This window comes from Mustela nivalis, assembly GCF_964662115.1.
Source record: "Mustela nivalis genome assembly, chromosome: 19".
Lineage (NCBI taxonomy): Eukaryota > Metazoa > Chordata > Mammalia > Carnivora > Mustelidae > Mustela > Mustela nivalis.
This window is the reverse complement of record NC_139038.1, coordinates 8,355,975-8,383,782: the sequence shown is the minus strand read 5'-3', so window position 1 is coordinate 8,383,782 and position 27,808 is coordinate 8,355,975. Positions and strand designations below refer to the sequence as shown.

At 49.0% G+C, this 27,808-nt stretch overlaps 1 protein-coding gene across 2 annotated transcripts in view; it reads right to left on the bottom strand.

The window, feature by feature from the left end:
- The window catches only part of COL26A1 (collagen type XXVI alpha 1 chain), a 123,439-nt gene that overhangs the window by 45,157 nt on the left and 50,474 nt on the right, over positions 1-27,808 (bottom strand). Inside the window, exon 3 of one of the 2 annotated variants that reach the window (XM_082714248.1) lies at positions 26,141-26,244. In XM_082714248.1, coding sequence (XP_082570374.1) covers positions 26,141-26,244 — 104 coding nt within the window. The remainder of the gene's footprint in view (positions 1-26,140; positions 26,245-27,808) is intronic. The other variant, XM_082714249.1, reaches the window with a different exon arrangement.

Below are 27,808 nucleotides of genomic sequence, written 5' to 3'. Positions count from 1 at the left end.
TTTTTTGATAACTGTTCTGCAGTCATGTGTGATCCTGATCGATTGTGTTATGCATGACTCTGGGAAATAAATAGTAAGACATTATAAATATTATAAATCATAAGGCATAACAAAACATTATTTGGAGAAGTGAAGCACGGGCTTCAGCAGACAGCCGGAGGGGGTCACGGCACCAAAACTGAGGAAGAACTGCCATCTTCCCGTGGTGGAGAGACAACATTGACCGGGGGTGGGGGGGGGGGCAAGCCACCCCCGCAGCCCCGCCCCTCCCACCGGGGAGTCAGGGGGGGCTTCACAGAGGAGGTGGCTTCTGAGCTGGGCCTCTGCAGATAAGCAGAGCTTGCTGGGCAAACACAGAGGGGACGGGGTGGGAGCAGTTCAGCCTAAGTTTGGATGAAGGGGTGGGGGGAAGAGGAGCAGCCAGTTTGGTGGGGAGGGAAAGAGAGGAGACGAGTGGAGAAAGGGAGGGGAGGTAGGCTGCTCTGGGAGGAGCCAGGGTGAGGGTAAGGGCCTGTTTGGTCTGTCTGGGCTTCTCACTCCCTAGTGCAGTGCAGAGGGGAGGGATTCACTCCAGACTCGGAGAGACCCTGTGCGACCTCAGCTCTGCCACTCGCTCCCAGGATGCCTCGGAGCAACGTGACCATGCCTCCCTGGGTCTTAACTTTCTCCCCCATAGAAAGGGGATGACAAGGTCTGCCTTGTTGGAGGCTAAATGCCATAGTTTTCTGACACTTGGTACTTGGCAGCTGTCCAAGAAATGGTGACAAAACGTCACCATCATTACCCATATTTTTTTAAAGATTGATTGATTGATTGATCGATTGATTTTAGAGACAGAGAAAGAGAGCAAGACCAGGAGGGGCAGAGGGAAAATCTCAAGCAGACGCCGCACTGAGCTGGGAGCCCCACACGAGGCTCCATCTCCCGACCCCAAGATCATGACCTAGGCTGAAACCAAGAGTCAGATGCTTAACCAGCCGAGCCACCCAAGCTTCCCCTCGCTATCCGTATTATTTTTACCACACCATTTCTATCTACTGGCTTTTTCCTTAAGAGAAAACAGAGAAGCCTTTTCCTGAAAGATCCCGCTGTCTGGGCGAAAGGAACGAGCAAGAAATATCATTTCCACAGGAGATCAAATCTTACCCTCTTAAATTCAACATCTGCGCTGATGGGGGGGGTGCAGGCACAGGGTTGGGGTGGGGGCGGGGGTCAGGCAGCCCATTCAAACCTTGTGGTCTCACATCCCATGACACCCGTGACACCGAAGTCCTCACACCCCTCGGGAACAAGCACCTGGCATGAAAATGCTTGCCACCCATTTGCACAACCATCGGCGGCATGCCAGCGAATGGTTAAGAACGGGCTGTGTGGGGGACAATCCTTCCTCTGCAGAGTCTGCACACTTGCTCGGCCTAACTCCCCACCACGGGGGCTTACTTGAAGCCACCAGCAGGATGCCACGGGGGTGGGGCGTGACGCGCAAAATCGGCTCCGGTGAGTGAGGATGCGAGGCAGCTCTGGCGCACGGCTGACACCTTGCAGGGAAAAGCATGACCGTCCTCATTCTATGCACAAAGACAGTGGGGCTCAGAGAGCCCAGGTTCAGACACCTAGAGGTTCTGATCTGTCTCCGCTTGACCATGATGACCCCAGACAAGTGCATGGCCTTGAAGCTAGCAGAGGCACAGAGACTGGGGGTGGAGGGCAGGGGGGATACTGCAGGTGGTACCCACAGCCCCTGGAAGGGGCCCAGGCTCGGGCCCAAGGTGACCTACCCACTGGAGGCAGCTGGGAAGGAAGCTAAGTCTACAACACCCTCCCACCCCCCTACAGATGCATCCCCCCACCCCCAACCAAGCTAATAGCCACCCAGCCGGCTCTACTTACATTTCCCTTGCAAATGCTTGTTATTGTTTTGGTTTTCTCATTAATGACTCCCTTTCTTCAGAACCAAACAAAAGCCTGTTGTCCTCCCAGTTTTAGGAGTGTGTGTGTGGGGGGATCCTCGCTGTTCATTCCACTGGGGCCACTGGGGTGTCTCTACAAGGATAGGGCTAGAGGCGGGGGGGGGGGGGGGGGGGCTAGCACTGCGCATCTGGTTGCCCTGTGACCTTGGGATCGTCATTTGACCTTCCTCGGGCTGGGGAGGGTTTACCTCTGAACGGGAGGCAGGGCCCCGACCCACATCTCACAGGGACCTCCCAAGGGTCATCAGGAGAGCATGGGACATCTCTGTGGGGGCGCTGCTGGTAGGCAGAAAGTGCTCGGTGCCGGCTGGTCCCAGCTTGGCTGTGGGACCTCAGCAGCAAGAAGGGTAAGCTGGAGAGATGGTCTGGGGGGGGGGCTCCCTCCAGCACCGACTGCTGTCATTCACTCCCAGAGTGACAGACTATATCTGGCACCTCTTTTCCCAGCTGGTCTCTAACTGCTAAGAAGGCCCCTGGCCATGCCCTTCCTAAGCCAGCCCCCAACTCCAGCCCAGGCTCCCTGAGGGGGTCTCCTGCTCTGCCCCCCACTCAGGGGTCTCCTGTGACTTTCTCATCCGCTGGATGTAAGCCCCTCTCAGGTCCCCTTGAGGGGTGACGGTGAGGCACGGGGCACCTCCAGCCCTGCTGGGGACACCCGTTTTCCATCCCTGCCTGAGAGTGTGATACTGACTGAACAGTGCCAGGGATTAAACCAAGCTCCTCAACTCCGCAGAAATTCGGGGCACATCCTAACAAAAGGGAAGAAAACCACGGCTCTCGTAACAATATAAAATGAACACGTGTCCAAGATTTTATTGAACGCATGAAAGAAGAGGGAACAGAGATGCTACAAGCAGTTCAAAGAAAACCCGGGGGACCACAAGATGTTGACAAATGAGGAATTCGGTGCTGGGTTTACAAATAAATGCAAACCGGGCCCATCCCCAGGGCCACCAACCAACCACGTTCCTCCAGACTCACTCGATTAATTGACATGAATATGGACGAGAATTGCCAGCATTATTTCCCTTGGCGAACAGCTTTACAGAGCCATCAAATGGCTCAGAGACAAGGGAGGGTGGAAAGAACCCAGGAGTGGGGAGGAGCCTCACCAGACACAGAGGAAACTTCTCTCCCTCTTTTAAAAGTCTGCTGTGTCACTGGGATGATGGAAAAGTCCTGGCCGTGCCGATGGTGGTGACGGCCGCGCCATCACGAGAAGAGACTTAATACCGTTGCGTCGTGTACCAAAGAGTGGTTAAAACAGTAAATTTTATTTTAGGTGTGTTTTTTCCCAATTTCAATCACACGAAACCAGGGCACCTGGGTGGCTCGGTCGGTTAAGCATCCACCTTCAGCTCGGGTCATGATCCTGGGGTCCTGGGATCGAGTCCCGCATAGGGTTCCCTGCTCAGCGCTCTCTCTCGCTCTCACACGAAGTCACTTTCCGTATGGGCGAGCTACAGTGCTGCTCACCTGCTCAGCGATCAGGTGGAGGGGACCCACCCCATCTGGGGACCAGCTAGGCAGTGCCCCGACCCCCACTCCATCCTCAGGAACAAAATCTGTGGACTTCTCCAGACCTTGTACATATCCACCCTTAACTATGTCTCTCTAGAGCTCTAGAGTCTGGGCAGGGAATGTCCACCTCGGAGAAGGTGGGCGGCCATCCCAGGGTGGGAGGTGAGTGAGGACTCAGGTCACCAAGCTCGGCCTTGAGTCCATGCCTGGTGGCTCCAAAGGCAATGTCCTCGCTCGCTTGGCTTTGCCCTTCCCTGGGAAGCACCTCCCTGGGGCTTCATCCTACTCCCCCGACGCCATGCCCAGACACCAGAGTCCTGGTTCTCCTCACCAGGGGCTAATCATCTATGTCCCGGTGTCCATGACCCACCTCCCAGCCCCACATCTCAGTGTCCTCTGTCTCCCCCAGCACCCCCGGGGTTCCTCTCCCATGCCCGCCTGGAATTCTCTTAATTGGGAGCTGTGGGCCTGCGTTCTCTTCCCCGCTCTCGCCCCAAGGACCAGGCTTGGGGTCGTGGTGCCTGTCTGATGACCACGGGGGCAAACGCAGGGCTCCGGGCTCGCTGGAGCCAAAGGCTTCAGAATTAATAGTACAGAGTCTGATTCCAGCATAGCATAAATTACATCCTGGAATCCATTATGTTCTGATCTGTTAGGCAGGCGGAAACGTGGTCTTTAGCAAAATAAAAGACATCCTGGAACCCATTACGGACGCTGATAGAAGACAAAGGCAGCAAAAAAGGACATTATGGGTTCGACGTGCCTAATAAAGGACGTGTTGGCATCTCCCTTCCACCGGGATGTGGATTAACAACAGATGTACTACACTAATGTCGATTTGTATGCTAATCTAAGACAACTGCATGGCCTTTGCAGACAGGAATTCTATAAATGCAGCCCGGGGCCTGTTCCCCACAGCTGCCGTGGTGGCAGGGGCAGTCAGTGGCTGGCTGGTGGGGACTGGCTCCAGCCTCCCACCCCCTGCAGAGCCGCCTGGGCGGAGGCCGGGGCAGGGGGTGGAGGGGAATCCCAGCTCAGTCAGAGCCCCAACCCTCTCCCCCACCTCAAGGTCTCTGTCGAGTCTGGCCTGTGAACCCCAAGACCCAGCTTCCTGGGGTAGGACCCAGAGGGCCTCGGGTTCTGCAAGGGATGTGGCACTGAGAATTCAACTGCTTCCTCCCTGGGACCAACAATCCCCGACCATCTTCCCTGGGAGTCATCCAGGCCTGGAAGGTGATGCCGGATCTCAGAAGCCCATAGAATCTCAGACCCCCTGATATCACTTAGCCCCGTATCCCACCATCTGAGATGGGAGTCGGAGGCTGGGAAAAAGGATGTAACCTCCCAAAGTCACCCGAAGGCAGCAACCAGGCCTGGAACCACTTCAAGCCTCCCCTGTCCCATCCCCATGACCCCTGAAGTTCCAGGTTTGTAGCAACCTGCTCTCGGGGATGCCGGACCAGGCCCTGTCCCTCTGGAGAGCCGTTCCTAAAGCCTCTTCAGGGCAAGGTCCCATCCCGGATGCTGGGGACAAAGAAATGAGAACAGAAGACCCCAGCATCCTGGCCCAAACAGCTGTGTCATCGAAGGCAGCCACCACTCAGTGGATAGAATTCAGGACAGGCTGCAGAGCTGCACAGAGAAGGAGGCTACGGTGATGAGAACCATGTTCTTTCTGGTCCATCAGTGTATGTCCCAGGGAGGCGTGGTGGCCCCCGCACACAACAGCCAAAGCGTGGAGGACCCAAACCCGCATTTATCACACAGCATTCAGGCCAGATTTAGGAAGGGATGCCTGGCAGGGCGTGACCAGCCTCTAAAGCCAAGCGGCTGACAGGTCACCTGGAAGGCTGAGCAGGTGGCCCTGCTCTGGGGGCTCACTCTGAAAGACGGCATTGCCTGTGAGCACCGAGGTGCCCAGGGCTGACCTCTGGGCTTCTCTCACCTCCCTGTGTGTCTTGGCTCTCTTCCCCTGACCCCAGTAGAAATACACGATATAGAATCAGAAGGTAGAATTTAAAATTTTGGCTCTGTGCTAAGAAGGTGTAGCCTCTTGCGTGAGTTCCTTAACCTCTCTGAACCCTGGTTTCTTCCCACGCAAAGCTACCTAGCAGCATTGCTGAGAGTTGAGAAAGAATGGGAAAGGTGTCTGAGAAAAGTTATTTTTGCCTACTCCACCTCTGGCAGTCCCCCAATATCCCATTTTCTTCTCTTGCCTCCCTAGAGTTGACTGGTTGGCCACATGACTAGTTTGGGCCAAGAAGTTATGAGAGGTTGAGGTGATGAAAGGTTCACATTGCAGATGGCGTGGCTCCAAGATGATGGGGCTTTTGTCAACCCAGAGCCCTAAGGAGCTCTGTGATGCCAGACCGTCTGCCGACCCACACTGGACACGTAGCTCGAATAAGAAACAACCCCATGAAATCTCAGGGCTCTTTGTTACCAAAGGGTCACCTGGTCCATCCTGACTGTTACAACATCCTACAACATAGGTTTGTTATAGGATGATAGGAGATTAGCAATGACTGGCATAACCTGTGAACACAAACTTTTAGTTTCATTGTTTTTCCTTCCGCCTCCTTCTCAGGATAAATCTGCCACGATTAAAGATCTTAACTTTCATGAAAAAAAAATTAGCTGTTTTATTTTCAAAGCCTTCCAGTTAGGCCACACAGAAATATCAATAAAGAGAAAACACATATGTTAACAACACAATCACTATGGCTAACATTTCCTGAGTAGGTACCATTTACTTACCTAAACCCTTACCTAGTCCTGATAAGCCTTTGTAGAAAGCAAACTTCTTCCTACTTCAGCAAGGGAGAAATTGAGGCTTAAGGAAATTAGGTAGAGATCCTTGGTTCTAGCAAGATGGGGTATAGAAAATAAGAAAAACTTCTTGCTACAAACACGTAGAAATGCTGGATAAAATATAACAAAAATTATTTTAAATGCATAGTTGAGTTTGCAAAAAAGAAAAGAGAGGCTTGTAAGAGTAAAGAGGAAACTAAAATCAAGGAGCCACCATATGAAAGGGCACTGTAACTGGCTTTGGGTTGAAGGTGGGTTAACATCTCAGTAATCTGGCTTCTTCCATGTGGGATCTTCACAATCAAATGCTCTTAGGGCCCACAAAATGAGAAAGGGCTGCCATCTCCATGAAAGGGGTGTGAGAAGATTACCTGCCAGTCAGCATGGGGAGGGAATAATAAAGTGACTCCCCCTTACCTGGGTTTAATCAGAAAAATCGCCCTTGATACAGCCAAGCCTGAAACCCATGCCTTGTGTGGGTCTGGGGTCCGAATTTATCTCAAAAATCCACAAACCAAGAAATTAACATAAAAATCTATTCCTGCCCAGTGATACTCAAAAGTAGCTTGTAAAACTGCAATAGAACGGTTCTACAATCCAGGCTATAAGGGATTCTCAGGCAAACAAGCTGTGATGAAGATAAGCACACCACAAAAAATGGCAGAACAGGGGCACCTGTGTGGCTTTGTTGGTTAAACATCCAACTCTTAATTTCAGAGATAATGGCTTGGGGTTTTCTGGAATGGATTTAAAAATACATGGCTCTTTGTATATCAGTTCAAGAATTCAAGCATCCGGGGTGCCTGGGTGGCTCAGTGGGTTAAGCCGCTGCCTTCAGCTCAGGTCATGATCCCGGGGTCCTCGGATCGAGCCCCGCATTGGGCTCTCTGCTCAGCAGGGAGCCTTCTTCCTCCTCTCTCTCTGCCTGCCTCTCTGCCTGCTTGTGATCTCTCTCTGTCAAATAAATAAATAAAATCTTAAAAAAAAAAAAAGAATTCAAGCATCCCAGTGAATCCCCAACAGAGAAGTAAACCTCTTCATATCTAGACAAGCCACAGTAATCTAGAGAATACTAAGGACAGACAAAATCTTACAATTAACCAAAGGAAAAAGTTGAGTTATCTCCAAAACATCTTCAGTAGATCTCTCCACAGCAACAACAGAGGCTAGAAGATAATGAAATAAGGTCCCCAAAGTGCGGAGGGAAAATCATCATCAACCTAGAATTTTATACCCAACTAAACTATTGTTCAAGAGCCATGGCTAGATACAGTGATTTGGGGGCAAGCAAAAACTGAAAGAAGCTGAACCTCAGATATATTAAGGGAATTCAAATCTTTAAAATGATACACAGTTTCTCATCCATCAGGTACAAAAAATCAGGTCAGGTAACACCAAATATTGACTAGGATATGGAGGAATGGGGAACTTGTTTATTAATTTATTTATTAATATTTATTTATTTATTTTTATAAATAAAATAAAATACATTGTGTCTGGAATTATTTTATTTTTTTTTATTTTATTTTTTTTTTAAGATTTTATTTATTTATTTGACAGACAGAGATCACAAGTAGATGGAGAGGCAGGCAGAGAGAGAGGAGGAAGCAGGCTCCCTGCTGAGCAGAGAGCCCGATGCGGGACTCGATCCCAGGACCCTGAGATCATGACCTGAGCCGAAGGCAGCGGCTTAACCCACTGAGCCACCCAGGCGCCCTGGAATTATTTTAAAGTAAAAAGTTAAAAAGAAAAATCTATTCTGAAGCAAATTTGGCGTAACGCTAACTGCTCAATTTCAGTGATGGGTATGCAAGTATTTTATGGGTGTTTTACATACTTCTCAGGAAGTTTGCAATATTCCTTATATAAGGCTTACCAATTAAGGGTTTAATGTGAGCACTAGGATGGTAAGAAGTGCTAAGGGTTGCTCAGCCTAACTTGAGCTAACTCCACAAAGGGATGTGACGTTCCTCTCCACTCTCCCGTGTTCGGCACAGGTGGCAGATCCACATTTATCCCCACGCTCTCCTGAGACCTCCCCACTGAAGTGATGGGATGAGTTGGGGTTTTTAAAGGTATAAATTGCCAAGAAGAAAGAAAAGAGTCACCAGCAGGTGGAAACGTGGAAACCTCAAACCAGTGAGGACTGGGAGCTGACTCTGCCGACCCAAGGATGGTGAGTCCTAAGTCAGCAGCGGGGAGACCCCTCCCACAGAAGGCAGCACGTCAGGTGCTCTGAAAAGGGAAGATTCATGAAGGAGCTAAAAATAGTACAAGTTCAAATTCTGTAAAGAAGGAGGGTCTATCCACTCAGGCAGAACACTGGGGGCTTACTCTCAGGAGAGGAAAAATGGAATGTCAGCAGGTATGACAGAGTGAGAAAACCAGAGTAAAAACCCCACTTTTTCTTCCTCCTCTGGAGGAGGGTGATAGGTAGTTCCTTGAAGACCAAAAGGCAGCAGAGAAAGTTCCACCTCTCGGACAGTCCACAGATTCGTTGAGAATATACATATGTAGGCTGTGAGGAGAAAAAGAAGAAAATCTCAAACCGGTGAGAGAAGCAGTGAATGAGAGGCCCAGGCAATAAATAACTGTTCCAAGCCGAGCACGGCACAGGGGATTCTGGAACATTCCAACTCCACGTCAGGAAATGCAGCCCCTCTTGAAGAACATTTAGGAGGTTCTTGGGGGAACGGGCCAAATGCACGACCTCCACAGCCCAAGGGTCCAGAGGGGCCCTCGCAACACTCCGGCGGGAAGGAGGAAGCCCTTGCGCCAGATTCCAGTGTTTATGGGCTCCTTAGAGCATGTGGGCACTTCATAAATGCAATTTGGTGGTGGAACATTTGGCCGAGGGAAGGGATGTCCTCATCCCAGCTGCTCTGTGGTCTCCTGGGGATCGTGTTCCTGCAGCGGGATGAACACGACTCTGTACCGGGATCTCGGTGCCGGGACTGGGATCTCAGAGCTCCGTATCCTCAGCGCACGTGGTCTACTATTGGGGGCCACCCAGGATCAAATGGGTCTCCCCCCCACGGTGAAGGCATTGGCGTCACGCAACGCCAGCCACCCTGTTCCAACGCTCTGCCATCTCTCAGCCACATGCGTGACTGGAGCAAAGCCCTGTGTGGTGACGTATGTGCTGTCCGGTGACAGGCCCCCTGCATGATGTCCCCCGGGGGCACACACCATGGAACGTCATTGCCAGATGTCAGGGCCTCCCCTGCCTCAAGCCTACGGCCCCAAGGTGGGTGCCTTCAGCACACATTCACTGGTATCCAATCCCAGCTCGGAAAGCCTTCATGTCTATGGTATAATAAAATATCTATATTTGATCTCCAGTTCCTGGTGCAGAGTACCTAAAACCCTTGGCATTTCCCGAGAGATCGAGCCTCTTTGGTTCCTCATAACAAGCCCACCTCTGGATTCATGCTAACAAGGCATCTCTTGGAGGCCCCTAGGAGACTTCAGGATGGGGGCCGGTTCCCAGAGGAACCAGGAATGTGATCAGAGGACTGGAACTTTCCTCCACCCCCAACTTTCAATTCTCCCCATCCCTGGGGAGGGGAGAGGGGCTGGAGATTGAGGTCGATCACTCACGGCCAATGATTTCATCCATCGTGCCTGTGTAATGGAACCCTCTATAACGGGGCTCGGGGAGCTTTCAGGCTGGGGGACACAACAGCGTGATGGGAGAGTGGTGTACCCCGAGAAGACACAGCAGCTCCGTGCCCCTTCCCCCATACTTTGCCTTATTCTACGTGGCTGGTCCTGAGCCGCGTCCTCTCTAGCAAAACCACGGTCATCGTTATAGTGGTCTCTGGAGTTCGAGGAGTCAGCCTCGTGAGTTATTAGCCTTGAGGGGGTTGTGGTGCAAAGCCACACATCAGCAGGGTGGCAGAAGCACAGGGAAGCCTGGAGACCCTATTTGTAGCTGGCCTCCAAAGTGGGGGGCAGTCTTGTGGCCCCTTTACCTTGTGGGGACTGTGCTGTTACCAGGCAGTCCGCGTCACAGCCCAGCTGCTGTCAGAGCACTGGAGAATTGGGGTTGGAACAACGTATTGTTGTCAGAAAAACAAATGAACAAACAAACAAAGGAAAAAAAAAAAACAAAAAGGGTCCATCTCCTCTTCCACAAAAATCTTCCCTAAACTGCTGCTGGCAGAGCGCTCAGCCCTTTCCAGAGGAGACTCTAGGACTTCCAAGACTGGCCCCTCACGTCAGCCCAGCACCTCACAGCCTGTGAAGCCATTCCTCTGTCTTGCCACATTCCTCCTCACCACAGCCCCCAGGAGGTAGGTCTTAAACCCAAAAAGGCATTCCTTCTGCTCGACATGCGTGTCTGCTGATTTGTCCTGCCAGGTTGTAGAGGATCAGGACACGGAAATATTTGTGCTGGAAGGATCTATCCCCTGCCCCCATTTTACAGATAAAGAGACTGAGCGCTCCCTCCCCCTCACCCCCGCCATGAGGCTGTGACCTGCCCAAGGTCAGGAGGGCAGAGCTCCAGCAGCCAGCACGAGCTCCTGTTCCACTCTGCAGGAAGCCACCACCTGAGACCAGAGTCTCTGCTAGTCCTGGGGCCTCGCCTCCCCGCCTGCAGACAGCCCGAGAGGAAGTGAAAAGGGAAGTGAATACCTCTCCTCCTCCTCCCAGAACAGCCCTTCCCCACACATGTTCAAGCCACAGAAATCTCTCGTTAAAGTTTTACAGTTAACCACTGAACATGCTACTTTGTCTTCATAATTTATACCTGACCTGGGTGTCTAGACATGACATCATGGTAACGTATGCCTCCTTCTGCGGGAAGTTTACAATAACCAGAGCTCAGTGTCGTTACAAGGCCTTGCTCTGAGGCAGCTGGGAGCCCCGCTGAGGGGAGCGCAGAGCCACGGGCTTGCAGACCTCAGAGGCAACCCCCTTCCCACCAGAACGATTACTAGAACCCCCTTTCCAGAGGAGAAACCAACGGGACTGTGACTTATAAAGGTCATGTGGGCAGAAGCTCTGTTCTGCAGTTCATTTTGGCTCTAAGCATTTACATTCTAAAGAGAAAGACCCCGGGGCGCCTGGGTGGCTCAGTGGGTTAAAGCCTCTGCCTTCAGCTCAGGTCATGGTCCCAGGGTCCTGGGATCGAGCCCCACATAGGGCTCTCTGCTCAGCGGGGAGCCTGCTTCCTCCTCTCTCTCTCTCTGCCTGCCTCTCTGCCTACTTGTGATCTCTGTCTGTCAAATAAATAAGTAAAATCTTTAAAGAAAATAAAAATAAAAAAGAGAAAGACCCCCCAAATCAGTCAATGTGTATTTCTAACACTACTGTGCCTAGCACCGGGAAAGTAAGGAACCTAACGGGGAAACGAACCATGTATTCAGGGCCCACTGCGTGCCACAAACTGTGGCACATGGGGTATTTTCTACTCACAGCACCCGATCTACAACCCAAGACGGTTATTGCAGTGCCCACTTCGCAAAGGAGGAAACAGGTTCAGGCAGAGCAAGCGACTCGCCCGCAGAGTGGGTACGTGGGTGTCGACCCTTGGTCTGGGCTGAAGTCCACGTTCTTTCTACCGTCCTGGCAGGCGAGGGGGACGGAAGCCTTTGGCAGAGGTAGACCTGCTGTGCTGGGCACGAAGGACCATCAGCCACTCCCAGATCCCCAGACGGGGAGCTCTAGCCGGAAAACAGAGCTACCTTGGGCAGAGTATGACAAGAGGAAGAAGGGGGGGGGGGTCGGAGGGTCGGCCCCTGCCTGGAGCCAGCTGGCCTGGCTCATTATGGCTTCGGGAGGCCCCGTGGAGGCCCTCGGGGAGGTGAGGTTCTGTTCTCCATTCTGCTTGTCCTGCATGTAAAACTGCCGCGCGCTGGCCTGGGTTTCCACGGGAAGAGGCCTGTTGCCTTCTATCCCTGCGTGCTTCCCGGTGCTCTGCAGAGGCGTGGAAGAGGCCAGCGCACTGCGCGGGCAGGAAAGTCGGAGCTCTCTCCCCTCCCCTTCCACCTGCCCGAGCACAGGGGCTGAGACTCCGTTAAAATGAGGCAGAGAGAACGTTCTGGGCTCCTGGGGGCCCCCAAGCTGGTTTTGGCGAGTCACGTGGCCTTGGAAGAAGAATGTTTGAACGGAGCCCCAAAGGCAAATCAGCTGTAGACAGAAGCCCTACATCAGTCCCCCCAGAGCTCACCCACCAGCAGGGTTGGGGAAGCGGGAGGGGGAGCAAGGCCGAGGGCCTCCGTGGCATGTCTGGTCTGGAAAAGGATTGGGGACACAGAGTCCCTGCAGCAAGAGAGAGCAGAGATGCCGCTGGGGGCCTGCCAATACCCAGCAGGACCTACACACGGCCACGAAGTTGGGGGTGGGGTCCCATGAGATCCAAAAGCAACAGCCTGGGCCCCTGGGTGGCTCAGTCAGGTAAGCGACAGACTCTTGATTTTGGCTCAGGTCACGAGCTGAGGGTCTTTTTATTGAGCACCTTGTCGCCCCACGCACAGCGCCGAGTCTGCTTAAGATTCTCTCTCTCCCTCTCCCCTTCTCCCTGCCCCCCTCTCTCTCCCTCTCTAATAAATATGAAATAATAAAATAAATAAAATAAAATAAAATAAGCAGCATTCTGAAAAAGCAGAAGCATTTACCCAGGATGTAAGGACCCCAGCTTCTCCTGGGACAGAGGGGTCTGGGTAGACGCACCAGGCCATGATTCAGCCCCTGCACAAATGCCACTGTCAGCCTTGAGATGTTACCTCGGTGGTCAAGGCAGCAGCCAGCTAACCCTCTGCCACCTGCCAGGGACTTTGAGGCTGGAAAAATACCCGAGGCCACAGAGCAAGGGGTTCCTGGGACGGAATAACACCTGCACCCTCAAAATCAGCCCCACATTGGCTCCTCAGGCCCAGGCTCTGCAGGTGGAAATGCGTGTCTGGTCTCAGCAAAGCTGATGCGAGGGGAGAGGACCACCCATGCAGAGGTTCTAGAATGTTCCATGGGAAGCCCTGAACCACCTTTTCCTTTCCAATTCCGGGCTGCTCTCTGGGCCATTGGGCCCTGCCCTGCCATCCCAGGAGCCACCAGGCCAGCCTCAATGTTTCCAAGGAGGGGACCGATATGGGCCACCGAGCGGTGCTACAGACGACTGTGGGAGTGTGAGAGGATCCCCCTCCCCCACCAAGGTCCTCTCAAAATTGACGGTGACGGGATCTCATGGGGAGGATGGGGCACCCATAGCTCTCAGACTTCCTCCAGGAGCACCCCCCCCCAACTTTTTGCTACCACACTTTGGACGGTGAGAATGAACTGTGCATTCCACAGCGGGTCCATCCTCACCCCCGGCACAGTGGACAACAGCAGCTCCCACTCGCTGAGTGGGCAGGCCACACAGCCTCTGTCTCCCCCACACCCTCGTGAGGTAGCAGACTTTGACCCATTTTGCCCATTTGTTCAATCACAGATTCTGTGACCTTCTGTATGGAGAACAACCAAAGGTACAGATTACGTTTCTCGTGTTTGGGAACCGGGATGTTCAGAGTGCCCTTGGGTAGGAGCTGAGGCCCTCCCTGTGGAGGCCGCCCTGGCCAGGCCCCCTTTCAGGGTGCAGGCTTCACCCCCAGCTGCTGGGAAGCTGTGGGCTGGCAGCTCGCCTCCATCAGCCCTTTTGAGACACCGTCCTCGCCCAAGGTCATGGCCTTCTCTGGACAGCCGCAGCCCATCATCGCCAACAGAAGGATGTGAAGACCCAACTCCTTGGTCCTCAATTTGGGGCCATTCAGGAGGGTCGTCCCACCTCAGAGCTCCCGTGGGGTGGGCTGAGGCCTTCACTGAGGCTGCACCGTGGCCCAGATTCTCACACTGCTCCATCCACCCCTTCCGGTAAGAGGTCTCCATCTTCAGTGAGCTCCCAACAGACTTCCCTCACAGGCCTTCCTCTCGGAGCCTGCACCCCAGGGAACCCTATCTGCAGGAGCTCTCTGGCCCCCTACCTTCTAGGTTCACGTGTCTTGGGCCCTGTGTCCTAACTTGGTCTTCTTAGGCCACAATGGGCCAGAGCCTAGGGGGCCTTTCCCCACAGGCCCGCTCCTCTTTCTAGAAAAGATGGAGCTTCGGGTCAGGAGAAGAGCAGACTTTAGCAGAGAAGCACCTGTTCGAGCCCACTTTCTGGCTTGTTGATTGTGTGGCCTATCCTGGACCTCGAAGAAGTTGGATCCCTCTTCTGGGAAAAGAGGTTCCCAGGGGCATCACTCCCTAAGATTGTGGGTCTCAGAAGGGTCTCAGAAAATTCACGAGCTTGGCAGGCATCTCCCATGGCATCCCTCTGGCCCCTGCCACTCCCTGGGAAACGCCCAGGGTTGAAGAAGCAGCAGCCGGGGGAGGTGCTGAGAACCTTCTGGGTATGCAGACAGCCCAGGAGCCCGAACACAAGCTGGTGACCTGGGCCAGCCCCCGTGCAAGCGTGTCCCAGTAAAAGAAAAGGCAGGTGACATCTGTGTATATTTCCAGCCCCACACAGTATGACGGGAGGTGCTGAAAGATGCCTGTCTGACAACAAAACCCGTCTGGACGGCTGGAACCCCTCCAGCCTGGGACAGAGTATCAAAGGGCCCATAATCTCATCAGCGAGGTCCACACTGTCCATGGAAGCTAAGAACAAAAGCAGATGCTCAACACAACAGGCCCCCAGCTCTCGGCCCCAGGACAAAGTTGACCGAAGATGCCAGGAAGAGGCAGGTGTTAGAAGTGACTGAATGGTCTGGTCGGGCCCCATGGAATGTTCTGTCCGGCTCAGCCAGGATCTTCCTTTTCCTGTCACTTGGCCTCCACCTCTCCCATTGGCTCCAGTGGGGCCTCCCATAAAAACAAATATTTCTCTAAGCCTCAGTTACTCATCTGTACGATAGGGTTCTAACCATACATCCCCCAGCTGAGACTCGACATCTTGCACACATGAAAACCGCCTGTCCAATCATTCCTTCATTCGTGAAACAGGTCAGGTTCCAGATCTCTGCCAGTGGCTGGGGAAGAAGAAATAAACATGACAAGGACATCACCTGCACAGAGGTCCCTCAGCAAGAACAGTCTCTGAGAGCTAAGTGAGGCAGAGACCTGACCTCGAGGGCTATAGAAGACCCTAGAAGCAAGGAAGCGTGAGTCAGGGAAGGCAGTCAGTTCTTCCAAAAAGCTTGGTCAAGAAAGGAAGGTTGAGGGGCGCCTTGGTGGCACAGTCGGTCAAGTTTCCAACTCTTGGTTTCGGCTCAGGTCGTGATCTCAGGGTCGTGAGATCGAGCCTCGCATAGGGTTCCTGGCTCAGTGTAAAGCCTGCTTAAGATTGTCTCTCCCTCTCCATCTGCCCCTTCCCATCCCATGTGCATACGCACGCACGCTCTCTCTAATAAGTAAGTAAAAATTTTTTATTTTTTTTTAAATAAAAAAGAAAAGAAACTCAAGACACGGTGTTGGCTAAAGGATGACGCAGATTCAACGAGACTGTTTTCTGAGAGAAAAGATATACTTGATGTGTTCGTACACTGATGGGAAGGAATCAGGGGATGAGGAAGATGGAACATACGAGAGAAGGGATCCCAGTGGTGCTTGACCCAGGTTGGATCCAGAGGGTCAGGCCTGAAGCTAGAAGAAGTCCCTTCCCCAATTCTTACACCCTATGGGTCCCACAACAAAGCAAGCGTACCTTTAGCAAAACCCTCATTTCCTAGCATTAGGATTATTTGCTCACTCTCCCACCCCCCACATCTGGGAGCTCCTGAGGTCCCCTTTGCATCAGTGCGACTGGAGCCCCTAGCACAGTGTCTGGAACTTCCCAGGTACTCTGCTAATTTGAATAAATAGCCCTACTTGCTTGTCCCTCCCTTAACAGCAGCCATGGGAGGTAAGTTTCAGAAACACCATCAGACTCGCTGATAATCGTTTCCCTAAAATGCTGAGCTTTGCAGACTGGCCGGGAGGCTGGCTGCAGCCTCCTCCCAAGAGAGCGTCTTCTGGCTTTGAACCCTCAGTTATTCCAAACACAAACACACTCATACACAGAGCTCGCGCCAGGGGTGAAATGTCAGCACCATCTTGGACTCAAATCAGTCAGCTCAACGCTTGGATGCACTAGCTAAGCCACCTCGCCCTGGGCCTGCCGTTGCCCATATGGAAGCGCAGGGGGTTCATTTCCTGTCCTGAAGCAAATAAAACAAAACAAAACAAAAGGAAAAATCCCCTACTTGAGTTAAGCTTATCTTCTGAAGGTTGAGTCTGTATCAGCTTTGTGGCCAATCTCCTCCACAACACCACCAAAGACCTGGCTTCTAAAATACAAGGGATCAGGCCACCTTAGGGATTCAAGAAAGAAGCCGGCTAAGAATCCAGCTGACCTGCACCTTGTGCTGGGAAAACTTGGAGTAGGATTTTCCAAGACCTTGAAGGTCCCAGTGGCTTATGGAAAGAGCACTTTGCTGTCTGACAAGGGAGCCAACAGGAGGGACATCCAGTGTAATATAGCTTTGGGAACACCTTTCTTTTTTTTTTTTTTTTTTTAAAGGTTCATATATTTATTTTAGGAAGAGTGAGAGAACAGGGGGAGAGGCAGAGGGAGAGGGAAAGACTCTCAAACAGACTCATGGGGCTCAATCTCATGACCCTGAGATCATGACCTGAGCTAAAACCAAGAGTCGGATGTTCAGCTGACTGAGCCACCCAGGCACCCCAAGGAACTGCTTTTTAAATTAAATTTGGAGGTGAAGTAATGGTATCATATCCCGTGCTTAATGCTGACTCCTTTGATCATGTCCCAGATCACGTTCCAGGTACAGAATCCTCGACAGGCCCCCAACTAGGTGCCAGGCCCTGTACTGGGCCCCACAAAAGCACACAGATAACAACAATGTCCTCCACCCCCCAGAATCTCTCAATCCACCCACAGCAGTGTAATCAGCAACCTTTCTAGGGCCTAATTTGGCAAGATGATTCAAAAGCCTTGACACAACGTACACCCCCTCATGGATACCCCATAATTCTGCATAGGCATTTATCCTAAGGAAATCATTAAAGGTGTTGACAAAGATGGAGCTAAAAAGATGTTCACAAAGTTTCCATTCCAAAATGGAGGAGTGGCTTGTATCAGACGAACTCTACTTGAGGTAAAAATTATAAGCTCTATATAATTCTATTTTTTCCCTTAAAGATTTTGTTTATTTATTTGACAGACAGAGATCACAGTAGTCAGAGAGGCAGGCAGAGAGAAGGGGGAAGCAGGCTCCCCGCTAAGCAGAGAGCCTGATGCGGGGCTCAATCCCAGGACCCTGAGATCATGACCTGAGCGGAAGGCAGGGGCTTTAACCCACCGAGCCACCAAGGTGCCCCTCTAGATAATTCTTTAAACAATTATTTGAGGACCCTCGAGAGCAACAAAACTCCAGCGGAAACTGAAGAGATTTACCCCTTGCGAAAAGAGAATAGAACTTGTACATTTACATGGCTTTCCCCCACAGAGGACCAAATTTAGTTCAACATCTCGGGGTGGCCAGAACATAAGTCAAAAACTGAAGTTGTTTAGGCTTAGGGCTGCCAGAGGCCCTGGAAACTGAAGGAAAAAAATCAAATAAGGAACGAGCTACACAGAACAGAGAGCCCCAGACTCTGCGTACAAACTCCTCTGAAGTCCTTGGCTGACCCCTGAATTGTGCATGTGTAGGGAAGATTCCAGTGAGCTCAGCAGAAAACAACAGAGGGAAGGCTATAAAAACTGAGCAGAGATACCAGCTGCCACCCAAGAAGAAAGAGATGATTTACAGTTTGAACCTTTCCAAGTTTGGAGCTCAAATCTCTCCACCTAGGCCTTGCCTTTGCAACCACAGAAAGACCAAGCCTTGGGAGTAAAAACTATATCCCAGGTCTAAAGGATTGACATACCCCCCCCCCCCGAATAAAGCATAAAAACCAAGCCTTCACAAACTTACAGTAGTTTAACTGCTTGCTAGAACAAAAATCAACATTCTCCAAGGAAACAGGCATCCCTACAACATATCATTCAAAGTCTCCAATCGACAAGGAAAAGTTACTGACACGGAAGCAAAGAAAGAGAGGGGCAGTTGTGATCCAAATAAAGAGAAAAGTGACAACACAAATAAACCCTAAGATGACCCAGATTTGGAAACAGAAGACAAGGACTTAAAAAGTAGCTATGATATATGAGTCCTAGCATATAAAATAAACTATGATCATAGTAAGTGAAGCGATGGAGAAATCTTATCAGGGAACTAGAAATGGAAATTCTAGAACTGAAAAGAAATTATTCGAAATGAGCTTAACAGAAGATTACAGATGTCAGAAGAGTCAATGAACTTGAGGACAGATCAAGAGAAATTGTCTAGACGGAAGAACTGAGGGGAAAAAAGCAGAACCTTGATGATATCATCAAGCAATCTAACAGGTGAGCAAATGGACCCTCAAGAGGAGAAGGAAAGAATAGGGAAGAAAAAATATTTGAAAAAATAATGAGGAGAATTTTCCTAACAAGATAAACACACAAGCAACAACAACAACAACAGTTTATAGATTCTCAAAGAAGCCCAAACAGAATTAAGGGAGTCTCACCTGATAACATCAGAGACAAAACTGGGACTATGGGACAAAAGACACATTCTAGAAGGGAAACAACAAACGAAAACAGCAGACCTTTCAACGGAAGCAATGGATGCCAAAAGACAATGGAATAGGGACGCCTGGGTGGCTCAGTGGGTTAAAGCCTCTGCCTTCAGCTCAGGTCATGATCCCTGAGTCCTGGGATTGAGCCCTGCATCGGGCTCTCTGCTCAGCAGGGAACCTGCTTCCTCCTTTCTCTCCCTGCCTGCCTCTCTGCCTACTTGTGATCTCTGTCAAATAATAAATAAAATCTTTTTTAAAAAAGATAATGGAATAATCAATCTGTTTAAAGCACTGAAAGAAAAAAAGATCAACCCGTAATTATGAACTCAATGAAAATATTATTCAAAAATTGGAGTACTGGAGACAACATGAAGAAATCATAACCTTTGTACATTGCTGATGGGAATGTAAAATGGTGTAGCCACTATGAAAAAACATTCTACAGCTCCTCACAGAATTACAGAATTACCATATGACTCAGAAATACCGATCCTGAGTAAAAATCAAAATCAAAAGGATCGAAAACAGGTGTTCAAACAAAACTCGTACATGAAAGTTCATAGCATTATTTTTTAAAAAAATAATGAGAATTACTGTTGTTCCCAACAGCCAAAAGGTGGAAACAACCCAAATGTCCATCAACTGATGAATGAATAAACAAAATGTGGTATATCCATATAATGAAATAGTACTTATTATTCAGATATATCCCACAATTTGGATGAAGCTTCAAAGCACTATGCTAAGTAAAAGAAGTCAGACACAAAAGGCCACATACTGCATGATTCTATTTATATAAATATCCAGAATAGGCAAATCAATAGAGACAGAAAGCAGATCTGTGGTTGCCAAGGGCTAAAGGAAGGAGAGAATGAAGAATGACTGTTTAATGGGTATAGGGTTTCCCTTTGGGGGGGGGGGGATAAAAAAGTTCTGGAATGAGACAATGGTGATGTTTTTGCAAAACTTTGTGAATGGACTTAATGCCACCAAATTGTATATTTCACAATGGTTAAAATGGTAAATTTTGGGTTATGTGCATTTTACCACAAATCAATTAATTGATTGATTCTTAAAAATCTATCAAGGCAAAATAGATAATAAAAATTATTTTTAAGTAGAGACAACACACAACAAGCAGACCTGCACTAGAAGACGTGAATCAGATGGAGGCTCAGAGCTCTAGGTGCAAGAAAAGTCGCGGGAAATTATCTTTTTCTTCCTTTTAAAAAAGATCATCTCTTTGGGGCACCTAGGTAGCTCAGTGGGTTAAGTCTCTGCCTTTGGCTCAGGTCATGATCTCAGGGTCCTGGGATTGAGCCCCACATTGGGCTCTCTGCTTAGTGAGGAGCCTGCTCCCCCCCCCCTTTGCCTGCCTCTCTGCCTACTTGTGATCTCTCTCTCTTTGTGTCAAATAAATAAAATCTTCTTAAAAATAAAAAAAATAAAAAAGATAATCTCTTTAATGCAAAAATTATAATATTGAATTGGGAAGTTTTCCACACAGTTTCACAATAGCACAAAGGATGGTGGGGTGGATAAAATGGAAGAATGCTGTTTTTAAAACTACTAAGAAATGATGCCGAGAACAATAAAGAAAAATTCAAAAAAGTAAAGTCACAATTTCTGCTTCTAGCCATGATAGACTAACTTCTACTGAATTGCTTTCCCACCAGAAACAACTAGAAGATTGGACAAAATGTATGGAACAAATGTTCATAGGCACTGGACAGGAGGCAATTCAGTACACACAAGGCAATTCCTAGAGGAATCTCCCAGACCAAAGCTTATGGAAGGAAGATTAAGTAGAACACGACAATTTCTCTGAGTTGTAGAGACAGAAATCTGAGTTCAGGGAGGGTGAGGCAAATTTGATGGACAAAACACCAGAGAGACGAGGATTATGTAGAAAATTATCCATTTGGTCTAAACTTGATGATCTGTACACTTCTGGGTATGTAAATTATATGTATGTAATAAGCCATACATCAAATACAACTCAGTACATTTGATTTTTTAAATGCACAAATAATTATTAAATTAAGAAATGGAGCACATATGGGTGGCTCAGTCAGTTAAGCATCCGACTTTTGATTAAGACTGAAGTTGTCATCTCAGGGTCATGAGATCAGGCTCTGTGTTGGGCTCAGCAGGGAATCTGCTGGATAGTCTCTCTCTCCCTCTGCCCCTCCCCTCCACTTGGGCACACACACTCTCTTTCTCTCTAAAAAAAACAAAAAATGAAAGACCTTCCCCACAAAGAAATTACAGGTCCACATGTTTTCACTGTAAATTCTATTAAGCATTTAAGGAAAATGTTTAATGCCAACTTTACCAAAAAACACTTTTAGAAAATAGAGGAGGAGGGAAATTTTCCTATTTCTTTTTATGAGAACAGCATAACCCTCACCACCAAAAACTGTCAGACATTACAAGGAGAGAAAATTACAGATAAATATCAAATACAGAAACAGAAAAATGCATAATACATCCAAATACAGTTGATCCCAGTAACAATAACGTTATTCCCAAGAACAAAGGGTTGGTTTCGTATCCCCAATCAATGTAATTTGTCATATTAACAAAATAAAGGATTAAAAAAATGATCACCTCAGTATAGAAGCAGAAAAAACATTTGACAAGATTTGGCACCATTCCTAACAAGTAATCTCAACAAACTCAGACTAAAAATGTGACTATCCTCATCTGATACACGGCTTATATGAAAAAATCCACTACTAACAACATACTTCAGAGTGAAATGGGGAACTTTCCGCCCACCCTTTCATGATCAGAAACGAGGCGACTATATCTGTTCTCACCACTTCTGTTAAACATCTTACCAGAACTTCTAGCCAGTCCAATAAAGCAAGAAAAATAAAATAAAATGCCTTAATGGTTGAAAGAAGAAGCAAACACGTCTTTATTCACAGAGGACATAACAGCTTATATGGAAAATCCAAAGAAATCAATAAATAAGCTACTAGAACTAATAAATGAATTTAGCACAGTTTTTACATACAAAGTCAATATTAAAAATCAAATATATTTCTATATGTTAGCCGAAAAATAATTATGGAATGAAAATTTAAAAGGCAATCCCATTTTTAATTTTTTTAAAAGATTTTATTTATGTATTTGACAGACAGAGATCACAAGTAAGCAGAGAGGTAAGGCAGAGAGAGAGGAGGAAGCAGGCTCCCTGCTGAGCAGAGAGCCTGATGCAGGGCTTGATCCCAGGACCCTGGGATCATGACCTGAGCTGAAGGCAGAGGCTTTAACCCACTGAGCCACCCAGGCGCCCAGGCAATTCCATTTTTTAAAAGGCACCCAAACCACAAAATACTTAGAAATAAATTTGATAATAGAAGCAATACCTCTACTCTATAAGGAGAAAATTAAATACCTAAATACATAGTTATACCATGTTCATGAATCAGAAGGCTCATTCTTAGGATAACGAGTCTGTAAATTATTAGTAAGATAATTTATCTACATTTTTTTTCTCCTTTCTAGACCAAATTGATTTATAAATTCATCACAATCCTATTCCCCATCACGATAAACTTTTTTTTTTTTTGCAAACATTATTAAGTTGTGCAATGTTTTTATGGAGATGTAAAGGAACTAGAGTGGTCAAAGCAGTCTTAAAAAAAAAGAGTTGCATTTCATTTCATTCCCAGTAGCACAGCTAAAACTGAAAAGACTAACACACCAAATATTGGCAAGAATGTGGAACAACTGGATCAGACTTTGCTTGTGGGACTGCAAAAACATTAAAGCCTCTTTGGAAAACAACTTGGCTATTTCTTATCAAGTTAAACAACCCAATTAAAAATGAGCAAAAGTCTCGAATAGACACTTTATGAAACAAGACATAAGAATAACGGGTAAGTATGTCAGACAGACATACAAAAAGATGCTACTTAGTCAACAGAGAAGCACACACCAAACTCACAATGGGAGAGTATTTCACACCCACTCACCTGGCTGAAATGAAAAAGACTTAACAACACCAAATGCTAGTAAAGCCATTTTCGGAAACAGTTTGGCTCTTTCCTATAAAGCTAAACACACATGGGGCGCCTGCATGGCTCACTGGGTTAAGCCTCTCCTTCAGCTCAGGTCATGATCTCAGGGTCCTGGGATCGATCCCCGCATCGGGCTCTCTGCTCGGTGGGGATCCTGCTTCCCCCCACCCCGCCCCTGCCTGCCTTTCTGCCTACCTATATGATCTCTCTCTCTCTCTGTCCAATAAATAAACAAAATCTTTTAAAAAATAATAAAAATAAAAATAAAGGTAAACACACAGCCTGACCTAGCAATTCAACCTGTGGATTAACCCAACGAAAAAAAAACTTATGTCCGCAGAAAGACATTTCAAGAATGTTCACAGAAGTTTTATTCTTAAAGTCAAAAACTAGAAATGGCCCAAAGATCTAGCCACAGGACAACCCATAATAAAATTGTGACTACTTACACAATGGAATGACACCCAGTCATAAAAATGAATACATTATCGATACATATATAACAATATGAATAGATCTCAAAAACATTTTATTAATTGCATCAAGCCATGTGCAAGAGTAAATATTATGTGGTTCCACTTATATAAAGTTCAAGAATAGATAAAACTGATCTATGATGATAGAAATCAGGACACTGACGGCCAAAGGGTGAGAATATTCCAGAAGGTGATAGAAATGCGTACATGTATCAGAACTCATCAAAGTTTACACTTGAGATACGAGCATTTCAGAGTATGTAAATTTTATGTCAGAGGAACAAAAAGGATGTCTGGATTCATGTCACCAATAATTTATAAAACCTGGGAGTGACTTAGATATCTTCCAGTAGGGTTTTTTTTTTTTTAAGATTTTATTTATTTATTTGACAGAGAGAGATCACAAGTCGATAGAGAGGCAGGCAGAGAGAGAGAGAGAGAGAGAGAGAGAGAGAACACGGCTCCCTGCCGAGCAGAAAGCCCGGTGCGGGGCTGGATCCCAGGACCCTGAGATCATGACCTGAGCCGAAGGCAGCGGCTTAACCCACTAAGCCACCCAGGCGCCCCCAGTAGGGGGTTTCATTAATAAAGTGTATACCCAAATTTTGCAGGCACTAAAAATAATGCTACAGAAAGCTATCTATTGACATAGAGAAATATGCATGGTAACTTATATGAATAAGAAAGCTATCAGAATAGTATAACCGGGGGTGCCTGGTGGCTCAGTGGGTTAAAGCCTCTGCCTTCCGCTCAGGTCATGATCCTAGGGTCCTGGGATCGAGCCCCGCATCGAGCTCTCTGCTCAGCGGGGAGCCTGTTTCCCTTCCCCTCTCTCTGCCTGCCTCTCTGCCTCCTTGTGATCTTTGTCTGTCAAACAAATAAATAAAATCTTAAAAAAAAGAATAGTATAACCAGTATGAGAGCACAGAATAGAAAGGTCTGGAAGCTTTCCACCAAAGTGAGGCTCAGGGTTACCTTGAGAGGCGTGATTCTGGGTGTGGTCACCTTTTCTACACCGAACGCGGACTTAACTTTTGCAATAAGAATAAAACGTTTCTAAAGAGATCCCTATTGTTCTAGACACTTAGACGGGATTCCTTCCCTTATTCATGGTTACTGTGATCTATAAAGTCATGAGGTCCTGAATTAGCAAATAGTGAACCATGTTCCTGGGGAGGATATACAGTGAGGCTCCTGCCAGCTTCTGGTCACAACATTTTTGTCAACTTGTTTTACGTATGAGGGGAGGAGTTCATCGCTACCCACACCTCCACCGAGGGGACAACCAGCAGGTCTGTGTGTGGGGACAGGGTGGGGAGGATCCTCCTGGGCTCTGTCCCACAGCCTTCTTCCCTTGGAGGATCTGAATCTGCACCTTTTGTCATAACAAACCATGAGCGTGAACACAATAGCTTTTTGGCTGTCTGAGTTTTTCCAGCAAAATATCAGAACTAAGGGCGGTCCTGGGCTCTCCAGTCCGCCCATCAAGACATCACTGTCTTGAATCCCCCTTTTTGAATCACTCGCTCAGTGGATTCCATCAAACACGTGCCCTTTACCTACTGGTGTGAGGTTTACAACTCAGACATCTGGAGACTTACACTCCATTTACTGGATTGTTCCTTCAATACCGAGAACATGAAGAGAGATGAAAAACCGTCCATACTTCAACACTCAGTGGTTTCCAGAGGAGGGAAGTATGAGGCCCTATTCGGGCCAGGCTCAGTTACCCTCAGAAGAAACAGTCTGCAGGGCAGCGAGTGGGCAGTTTGCAGGGGTAGGGGTGGGAAGACATGAAAACACAAGGTTATCCACAGCTGAGGCAAAGATGGGGTCGGCGGGGGGGCGGGGGGTACCTGGAGGCTCTGGGAGCTGAGAAAAGGGCCCCAAAGCCTTCCCAGTGCTGAGCAAAGGCCTCCCAGGACCAGGCGCCTTCTAGTCAGGAAAGACGGCACCGCTGGACCTGTTTGCTTTCCAGATCCTTCCTTCAGCTCCACTCTGGGCCACAGACCCAGGGAAGCATCCTCATTACTAGCACTGTTCTGTAATTATCCTGTTATTTATAACCCAAAGAATCTCAGGCAGCGTTCAATCAAAGCGTATACCCATCATATTACAACTTATTATCTGGGAGCGAAATGGGCTGCGAATCTGTTGGGTGGGGCAGGACCTGCTTCCCGGCGCGCCGTGGGCACAGCTGGGATTTGCTGTGGGCCCGCCCTGGCCCCCTCGGGCTCCAGAGGCAGGTTGGAACCGGGTCCGGGGGCTCAGAAGGAAGGCCCCAGCTCTAGGCCGTGTCCTCCCCATCCTCGCCCTGGGCTCCAGCCAGGCAGAAGGGCAGGACAATCAGTCCGCTGCCCACCAGATCCGGGTGCCTCGTTCCACGGCAGAGGCCGCTCCCAGACTGATGAAGAGAGACCCAGGAGCCCGCTCTGCCTGCCCCCATTCCCGGGTGAGAGCGGAAGAAAGAGGCTGTAAACTCAATCCCCTCCCCAGGCCAGGATTCACGATTGTCCTCCACCCAATCTGTGCCCCTAGGGTCCCCAGCTGGGCGCCCATGGCAAGGTGGCAGCAACACACACAGAGACTCTGCGGGCCCGGCCCAGCCGGTGCCCCGCCCCCTGCACCTTGCGCCGCCGCCCCCCCCCCCCCCCCCCGCCCTCGGCCCAGGGATGCCCGGCCGCCCACACAGCGGCAGACTCACCCTCCTCACAGTTGCTCCCAGTGAAGCCAGGACAGCATCTCCACTCCAGAGCCGTCACGGTGCGGTAGGACACTCTGTATGTGGGTCTGATCAGAGTCCTGTAACTAACACAAAGGCGGCATCAGGAGAGTGTGAGCGCCCGTCCACCTGCCTCCCCGATCCCACATCTGCAGAGTGCACCCAGCCCCGGGCTCTGGGAGCTGCCCGGTAGTAGAACCTGTCATCCTGTCTCTGCGCCCACAGACTGTGTAGCCCTGGGCAAGTGACCCCTCTTCTGTGTCTCCAAGCATGTCTCCAAGTCTCCAGCCATGGCCACCAAAGGCGCGGTGCAGGGGGAGAATGTCTGTCATGGCCTGACTTGTGTCCCCAGAATCCATAGGGTGAAGCCCTGCCCCCACCCCCACCATGTGACCGTATTTGCATATAGGGTCTTTAGGAGGTAATTATGGTTTAATGAGGTCATAACAGTGGGGCCCCCGCCCATCAGAGCCAGTGGCCTTGTAAGGACAGGAGGACACAGAAAGAGATCTCTTGAGTTCATGCACACACAGAGGAGAAGCCGGGTGGGAACCCAGTGAGAAGGTGGCCGTCTGAGAAAACACGTTTCTGTTGTTGAAACCCCTAGTCTGTGATATTTCGCTATGGCAGCCTGAGTGAAGACATTGACCAAGACCATGAAGAAGGAAAGCAAAACTATCATTAGGACGCATGGAACTTCCAACCATCCAAAAGTTCCTGAACTCCAAACACTTTGTCCCAATCACTTTCTTTGGCTGATTCATCCAGTGAACACTGATTGAGCACCAGCTACATGCAATACTGTGGTCACAGACAGAGAGAACCGAGTCCCATCCTGGAAAAAAATCACAGCATCATGGATGAGAGAGACACACACCAATGAAAAACTCGCAGCCCCTTCGGGGGAATCTTTCCTCCTGAAAACTGCAGTGGATTCCAGGGCCAAATTTCACACTCCTGCAGTTTTGACATTTTTCTTGCCAAAAAGCTTAATACTATTTTACGGAACTCTGAGGCATAAGATATGTGACCACACCGCCATGAATGGCAACATGGCCTTCAACAACACAAGAAACAACAGGTGTAGGCGGCGATGCGGACAAAGGGGAACCCTCACACAGCATTGGTGGGGCTGCCAACCAGTGCAGCCGCCGCGGGGAAGTGATGCGGCACTTCCTCAAAAAATTAAAAATAGAACTTCCATTTGATCTAGCAACTCCACTTCCAGGGATGGAGCGGAGGAAAACAAAAACACTAATTCGAAAACAGATCTGTACCCCCCACGGTCATCATAGTCTTATTTACAAGAGGCAACCCACAGAAACCCAAAGAAACAACCTCAGTGTCGATCGACAGAGGAACGGATAAGAAAACGTGATGTAGATACACATGGTGGAATATTACAGAGCAATGAAAAAGGAGGAAATCCTGCCATTTGCAACAGCAATGGCTGAACTGTGAGGGCATTACACTAAGTGAAATAAGTCAAACAGAGAAAGATAAATACTGGATAATCTCACTTATATGTGGCATCTAAAGGAAAAACAACCCAGGTCATAGATACAGACAGACTGATGGTTGCCAGAGTTTGTGGGGTAGAGGTGGAAGAAATGGGTGAAGGGGAGGGGATCAAAAGGGAGAAACTTCCAG